The sequence below is a fragment of the Protobothrops mucrosquamatus genome, unplaced genomic scaffold (assembly GCF_001527695.2).
Source record: "Protobothrops mucrosquamatus isolate PMUCROS unplaced genomic scaffold, P.Mucros_1.0 scaffold2302, whole genome shotgun sequence".
Classification (NCBI taxonomy): domain Eukaryota; kingdom Metazoa; phylum Chordata; class Lepidosauria; order Squamata; family Viperidae; genus Protobothrops; species Protobothrops mucrosquamatus.
Genome location: NW_015388388.1, coordinates 342,319 through 350,741, shown reverse-complemented (window position 1 = coordinate 350,741; position 8,423 = coordinate 342,319). Strand labels below are relative to the sequence as shown.

At 46.7% G+C, this 8,423-nt stretch overlaps 1 protein-coding gene across 1 annotated transcript in view; it reads left to right on the top strand.

Annotated features, from left to right (window-relative positions):
* Positions 1-8,423, top strand: part of LOC107295329 (transducin-like enhancer protein 1) — a 76,114-nt gene that overhangs the window by 19,981 nt on the left and 47,710 nt on the right. The window contains exon 7 of the mRNA XM_015824638.1: positions 6,998-7,060. Within this exon, the coding sequence (XP_015680124.1) occupies positions 6,998-7,060 (63 nt within the window). The remainder of the gene's footprint in view (positions 1-6,997; positions 7,061-8,423) is intronic.

The following is an 8,423-nucleotide window of genomic DNA, read 5'->3' as shown; positions in this document are numbered from 1 at the left end:
CCCCCCCCCTCCTTTGTGGCAGCCCCTTAAATATTGGAATACGATACAATAGTCCTTGACTTAACAACAGTTCATTAGTGACCACTCAAAATGACCACGGCACCGTTTTTCACACTTCACGACCGTTGCAGCATCCCCATGGTCACGTGATCAAAATTCAGATGCTTGGCAACTGGTTCCTGTTTGTGACCGCTGCTGAGTCCCAAGATCACGTGATCCCCTTTTGCGACCTTCTGACAAGCAAAATCAATGGGGAAGCGAGGTTTGCTTACCAACCGGGTTTCTAACTAATCAACTGCAGCGATTCACTTAACAACTGAGGCAAGAAGGGTCGTAGAATGGGGCAAAACTCACTTAGCAAAGGGCTCATTGTCGAGGACCACCTTACTGTTGTGTCACCCCTAATCCTTCCCTTTCATTAAACTAGACCAGGGGGTCTTCAAACGTGGCCCTTATATGACTTGCGGACTTCAACTCCCAGAATTCCTCAGCCAGGCAGCAACAGCCATGCCTGGCTGAGGAATTCTGGGAGTTGAAGTCCACAAGTCATAAAAGGGCCACGTTTGAAGACCCCCTGGCCTAGACGTACCACGTTCCCACAACCGTTCTTCCTATGGTTTAGCCTCCAGCCCCCCCCCCCCCGATCGTCTTTCTCGCTCTTCTCTGCACTCTTTCCAGAGTCTCAAGAGGTGTTTTTATATCGTGTTTTATATCTGTTCTATATCGTGGTGACCAAAGCTGGATTCCAAGTCTTATCAAGGCCACTATAAAGTGATATTCAATCCGGTGAGCCTTGCCCCTGCCCTCTCTGCGATGTGGCATGGAAGGATTTACAACCAGTTCAGGTGCTGCTGGCCTGGCTGGGTGCCAGGAAACTGTCACCGCTCCCCCCCCTCTCCTCCTTCCCCTCTCCCCCTTTTTTATTTTAAGGAGAAACTCATAACTCTCTGGGCCCTGACAGCCTCCGGGTGATAAATGGGATCTAGCCTGATGTAAGCTTTGTGGTTATCCCCTCGGCCCGCTGGATCCCTTCTCCCTCTTTCTCTGTTGCAGACCCTCCCCAAAGACTGGCACCTCCCCTTCAATTAGATTTGCCCAGCAGGTGTCTTTTTAATGTCACTCAAGGACCACCCCCCCCCCCACCCCCCCCCACCCCGGCCTAATCCCTCCCCTTTCCCTCATCACCTGCTTTATTGCCGGCATAAAAAGGTCACACCATTCAATTTTTATCCCCGGCTGGCTGACAAGGGTGGTGGTGGGGGGGGTGTGGGTGATGATGTGGGTTTCCTCTCTCTCCCCCCCCCGTTATATTATATTTATTTATTTATTTCCCTGTCAGAAAACAGTGCTTCGGGGATGTGTGTGTAGGCAGGAAAAACGGCTTGCCAGAAAAATGAGAGAGAGAGAGGGAGTCGTGCGAAGGATAGGAATCCCTCTTTGCAAAAAAAAAACGCAAGCTAGGAAATTGAGGGGGGGTTGCTCGGGGAACGGGGGGGGTCGTCTCTTGGCAGAAAATAGGAGCGTTGGGATGGGAGAGATTGTCGTTTTTAAGGAAAAAAGATTTTAAAAAAGATAGCAGCAAAAATAGACTGTAGCTGTGAAAGGTGAGAGCAGGGATTTCCAACTTTGGCAACTTGTGGACTTCAACTCCCAGAATTCCCCAGCCAGCCATGCTGGCTAGGGAATTCTGGGAGTTGAAGTCCACAGGTGTTAAAGCTGCCAAGGTTGGACGGACGGATGCTCTCTCTCTCTCTCTCTCTCTCTCTCTCTCTCTCTCTCACACACACACACACACACACACACACACGCGCGCGCACACACACACACACACACACACAAATACCCTGCGTTAGAACTTAGTGGTAGGGTCCTGCTTTGCTTGGGTCAATCCTCGCCAACATTTCCGTTGCTAAGCAAGGCGTCCGGTTAAGTGAGCTGCACCTGATTTTTTACCACATTTTTGCCACGGTTGTTAAAACAAATCGCCATCGTTGTTAAGTGAATCTTGTAGTCGTTAAGCAAATCCAGCTTCCCCATTGGCTCTGCTTGTCAGAAGCCGGCTGGGAAGGTTGCAACTGGTGATCACGTGACCCCCCGGGACAATGCAACTGTCATAAGTAACATGTCAGTTGCCAAGCCTCTGAATTTTGATCACGTGACCACGAGGATGCTGCGACGGTCTTAAGTGCAAGGACCAGCGTTTTAAGTCACTTTTCCAGGGCTGTTGTGACCTCCAACAGTCACACACAAAAAAAATGGTTGTTGTAAGCTGTGTAGCATTCTGCTTGAATAGTTAACGAGGCTAAACCTGTGCCTAAATATGAAGATTGATGTTGGTGTCTTTCAAATTTCAGTATAGGTTGTCTTTAACTTAACGATCATAATTAGCCCAAACGTTCTGTTGCTAAGCGACACAGTTAAGTAAATATTGCCTAGTTTTACGACCTTTCTTGCCACCGTTATTAAGTGAATCACTGCAGCTATTAAGTTAGTGACACGCTTAGTAATAATAATAATAATAATAATAATAATAATAAATTCTACCTACATTTTGTCTACCTATCGAGTCCTTGCCATCCCCATCTGCCTATCCCAGGTCCTTGGTAAGGACTCGATAGGTAGACAAAATGCCAAATCCAGTCTGAACATCTGGCTGACTGTGCGATGATCCATAATAATAATAATAAAGTTGGAAGGGATCTTGGAGGTCATCTAGTCCAACCCACGGCTCAGGCAGGCAACCCTATACCATTTCGGACAAATGGCTGTCCAGTCTCTTCTTAAAAACTTCCAGTGTTGGAGCATTCCAGGTTGTTCCACTGGTTAATTGTTCTAACTGTCAGGAAGTTTCTCTTTAGTTCCAGGTTGCTTCTCTCCTTGGTTAGTTTCCATCCGTTGCTTCTTGTCCTGCCTTCAGGTGCTTTGGAGAATAGCTTGACTCCCTCTTCTTTGGGGCAGCCCCTGAGATATTGGAACACTGCTATCATGTCCCCCCTCGTCCTTCTCTTCATTAAACCAGACATACCCAATTCCAGCAACTGTTCTTTATGTGTTTTAGCCTCCAGTCCCCTAATCATCTTTGTTGCTCTTCTCTGTACTCTTTCTAGAGTCTCAACATCTTTTTTACATTGTGGTGACCCAAACTGGATGCAGTATTCCAAGAGTGGCCTTACCAAGGCCTTGTAAAGTGGTATTAACACTTCACCTGATCTTGATTCTGTCCCTCTGTTAATGCAGCCCAGCACTGTGTTGGCTTTTTTGGCAGCTGCAGCACACGGCTGGCTCCTATTCTTAAGTGAAGCTGGCTTCCCCATTGACTTTGCATGTCCGAAAGTCGCCAAAGGGGATCATGTGACACCCCCCCGGGACGCTGCAACTGTCGTAAATATGAATCAGTTGCCAAACGGTAGGATTTTGATTGTGACCGTTCCGCCTTACAATGCCCTGAAAAAAAGCGACTTACGACCGTTTTTCACACTTAACGACCATTGCAGCATCCCCGTGGCCAGGTGATCAAAATTCAGACGCTTGGCAACCAACTCCTTATGACGGTTGCAGTGTCCCCGGGATCACGTGATTCCCTTTTGCGACCAAAGTCGCAACCGTGTTACTAACTTAACCACCCCAGTGATACCCTTAATAACTGTGGCGAGAAAGTGGGGGCAAAACCCCCTTCACAAGTGTCCCGCTTAGCGGCAGAAATTTCGGACTCAATTGTCGTAAGTCAAGGAGTACCAGTGTTCCAGCGAGGGGTTAGAAAATTTGCACGGGGGGGGGGAATCCAACAAGCCGCTGCGTTTGTGTGTGTGTGTGTTTGTGTGTTACTTATCCTTTGCACGCCGCCGTGGAAGAAAGGATGGATGGACGGAAGAGTGTGAAGCAACTTTAGGCCGGGAGCAGGAAATCTGGGCGGTTTTGATCATTTTTCATCCGGGCGGAGCGTTAAAAGGCCACTAAATTGAACATTAACGAGGCGCAAGTGAATTGGAGACAGCTTCCCCCCCGCGCCCCCCTCCCCTCCACCGGAGGTGGCTGGCCACAAGTGCATTAGAAAGGCAAATCCATTATGCAACCCCCAGGAGGGAATTAATTTTTTCCCAGAAAGTACTTACTGTCTCCGTTCCTCTCCTTTCTCCTTCTCTGGTTTTTTTTTTTTCTTCTTTTTTTTTTCCTGGCAAGTGCTATCTTCTTTTTTTTTAAAGAAAAAAGAAGCTTCGTATCCCCAGTAAAATGAATGCAGATGCTCATGGGGATGGCCAATATTCAAACTTTGCCCCTTCCCTGCCCAGTTTTAATAATAATAATCATAATAATAATTATAATCATCATCATCATCATCATCATCATAATCATAATGATGATGTTGGAAGGGATCCTGGAGGTCATCTAGTCCAACCCCTTGCTCAGGCAGGAAACCCTATACCGTTTCGGGCAAATAATAATAATAATAATAATAATAATAATAATAATAATAATAATAATAATAATAATAATAATAATAATAAAGTTAGAAGGGACCCTGGAGGTCATCTAGTCCAACCCCCGGCTCAGGCAGGTAACCCTATACCGTTTCCGACAAATGGCTGTCCAGTCTCTTCTTAAAGACTTTCAGTGTTGGAGCATTCACCGCTTCTGGAGGCTGGTAGTTCCACTGGTTAATTGTTCTCACTGTCAGGAAGTTTCTCCTTAGTTCTAGGTTGCTTCTCTCCTTGATTAGTTTCCACCCGTTGCTTCTTGTCCTGCCTTCAGGCACCTTGGAAAATAGCTTGACTCTCTCTTCTTCGTGGTAGCACCTGAGATACTGGAAGGCTGCTATCATGTCCCCCCTCGTCCTTCTCTTCATTAAACTAGACATACCCAATTCCAGCAACCGTTCCTTATAAGCTTTAGCTTCCAGTCCCCTAATCATACATTTTCAATGCATTGGATGGTTTCCATGGTGAAAGAGAGACCGATGAGAGCAAGGCTCTCTGTGCATGCTCAGAAGTCCTCTACTCCTTAAATCACTGATGCAGACTCTGGCAAACATTTTGCGTTTGGGCGTCTTCAAAGCAGTGGCTTGACTCTCTCTGGCAGGGGGACGAAATAAAGGGAATCGGCAACTTAGAACTGTTTGTTTAGTGACGAAGTTATGACGGTGCTGAAAAAAGGAATTTATGACCATTTTTCATACTGGCGACCGTTGCAACATCCCCCAATGGTCACAGGATGAAAATTCAGAGGCTTGGCAACTGACTCATACTTATGGCGGTTGCAACTTCCCGGAATCTCTCCTTTTGCGACTTTCTGGCAAGCAAAGTCAATGGGGAAGCCCGATTCAATTAACAAACTGTGTGACTATAATTTAACAAGTGCGGTGATTCACTTAACAACTGTGGCGAGAAAGGGGGTAAAAGGGGGAAAAATTCACAACAGCTGTCTCGCTTAACGACAGACATTTTGGGCTCCGTCATGGTCGTAAGTCGAGGACTCCCTGTATTTGCCAGAAACGTGAGAGAAAAAAGCTTTGACTTGGGGATTAGAATATCATGGGATGATAGAAATAATGTAGACCTTGTAGGAAAGCCAGCCTTTCAGCGTGTATTTATTTCATTTTTATTTTGGCTGATTTGAATTAGTGACCGACGCCGGTGTAGAAAAGAATAGAGCTGGAAGGGACCTTGGAGGTCTTATAGTCCAGCCCCCTGCTCAAGCAGGAGAACCTATACAATCTCAGACAAGTGACTGTCTAGCCCAGTGGTTCTCAACCTGTGGGTCGGGACCCCATTTGGGGTCGATCGACCATTTCACGGGGGTCGCCAAGGAAGGCTGTCCGCCATTTTTTTTGTCCGCCATTTTTCCCCCCTTTTCCGGCGGGTGCCTTACCTCCCTTGGGCTGGGCCAGCTGGTGGTCGGCCTGCTCCGTCTCTGCCGCTTGCCAGCTACGCCTCGGCCGGCGCAGGGGGCGGAACCACGCATGCGCGGCGCTCCCGGGCAGGGAAAGTCCTCGACTTACGACCGGTTNGTTTAGTCCTCGACTTACGACCGGTTTAGTCCTCGACTTACAACCGGTTGGGGTCGCGGCATTAAAAAGGTTGAGAACCACTGGTCTAGCCTCTTCTTAAAAACCTTCAGTGATGGAGCGCCCACGATTTCTGGTAGCAAGCTGTTCCACTGGTTGATTGTCCTCCTCACTGTCAGGAAGTTTCTCCTTAATTCCAAGTTGCTTCTCTCTTTGATCAGTTTCCAACCGTTGTTTCTCGTCCTGCCCTCTGGTGCTTGGGTGAATAACGTGACCCCCTCTTCTTGGTGGCAGCCCCTCAGATACTGGAATGCTGCTATCATGTGGTTTATTTCAATTTAATTTGGTTTCATTCGAGGGAATCCAACTGCTTTCTACACGGGGCTTGTAGCCCTCCGCTCAAAATCTGGGTTTGGCATGAGGCTAGCCAAGGCTCGTGAATCTGCAGGAAAAATAACAGCCAAGGTCATAAAATCAGTCCCCCGTGTGTGGTCTGAAGGCATACAGGCAGTCTTTGAATTATGACTGTCATGGAGTCTGACCACTTGTGATTATTTTATAGCTGTCATGAGTTACGACCGTGATGGGCAGGCTCCAGGACGGTCGTAACTCGAGGAGTACTAAGAAGTTGAACCGAAGATCCCGGAGGAAAGCAGCAGGAATGCTGACGAGCGGATGAAATCACCCAGCGTTGAAGTGAATTAGGACCAGGGAAAGCCTGATTTCAAAAGCAGAAAATCTCAGTGTTTGCAGAGACGGGCTGTCAGTTCAACCGGTCTTGCTCGCTCCTTTTTGGATTTCAGACTGTGGTCCCAAACTTTGAGGAAAACAAAACAGCCCATTGGCCATGTTAAAAGTTTAAAAGCAGAGCTTTTTTTTTGCATGAAAAGCAGATAAGGACTGAGATCTGATTTTTCTAGACATGTTTTGGGGGAATTCAGGCCGATGATATATTGTAATGGTGTTTTCCATTCCTCCCCTTTTCCACCCTTGCAGACAGAGATTGCCAAGCGGCTGAATGTCATCTGCGCTCAGCTTATCCCCTTCCTGTCTCAGGAGGTGAGTGTCATCCCAGCTTTTTTCTTTCTCCCGTCCTACTTGCAGGCAGGGTGTAAAATGTTCAGGTTTTTTTTTAATCAATGGTTAGAGAGATGTTAGAATGTGAAAAGAACTTAAAATTATAGAACAGATGATAGATTTTTAAGTAAGTTTCTGTTCTTAGGTTAATAACATCTTTATTTTTATAATTGCTAATGTTGACAATTATGATTAGTTGAGATTTTATTTATGTTTATCTATATAGAGGAATTTTATCTGTTTATCAATTTTTAGTAATGTGGTTATAGTTAATCTTATTTTAAAATGGCTGAGTAAGATATAAATTATGTTTATTTACTATTTTGATCCGGATGGTAGCTTGTTTGTTAAAGTATGAGATTATTATTGGGGGTTACCCCACTACTGTACCTACCTTTTTTCCATCCCAAATTCCCCATGCCCTTCCCTCCCCATACCGGGCACTCTCCCTATTCTTTCCTCATTTATATAAAATCTAATAAAATATTTAAATGTTCAGCTTTTTTTAAAAAAAAAATATGGAGCCAGTTTGATCTAGTGCAGGGGTAGGCAACCTTGGCTCTTTTAGGACTCGTGGACTTCAACTCCCAGAATTCCTGAGCCAGCCATGCTGAGGGGAAAGGGAGAGGTTTCCAAGCTGAGCCATGCCGGCTCAGGAATTCTGGGAGTTGAAGTCCAGGAGTCATAAAAGAGCCGAGGTTGCCTACCCCTGGTCTAGTGGTAAAAGCACCAGGCTAGAAACTGGGAGACCGGGAATTCTAATCCCACCTTGAATATGAAAGCCGGCTGGGTGACTTTGGGCCATTCATCAGGAGACTGTGAGTTCTAGTCCCGTTTTGGGCATGAAAGCTGGCTGGGTGACTTTGGGCCAATCACCAGGAGACAATGAGTTCTAGTCCCACCTTAGGCATGAAAGCACCAGGCTTTCATGAAGGCAGCAGGCTACAACTGGGAGTTGTAGTCCAGCTGGATGACTTTGGACCACTCATCTGGAGAGAGTGAGTTCTAGTCCCATCTTAGGCATGAATGAAAGCCTGCTGGGTGACTTTGGGATAATCACCAGAAGACGATGAGTTCTAGTCCTGCCTTAGGGACAAAAGCCAGCTGGGTGACTTTAGGCCAGTCACCAGGAGACAGTGAGTTCTAGTTCCAATTTAGGCATGAAAGCGCCAGGCTTTCATGAAGGCACCAGGCTAGAAACTGGGAGACGGGGAGTTGTAGTCCTGCCTTAAACATGAGAGCCAGCTGGGCGACCTTGGACCATTCATCAGGAGACACTGAGTTCTAGTCCCGCCTTAGGCATGAAAGCCCGCTGGGTGACTTTGGGATAATCACCAGGAGAGTG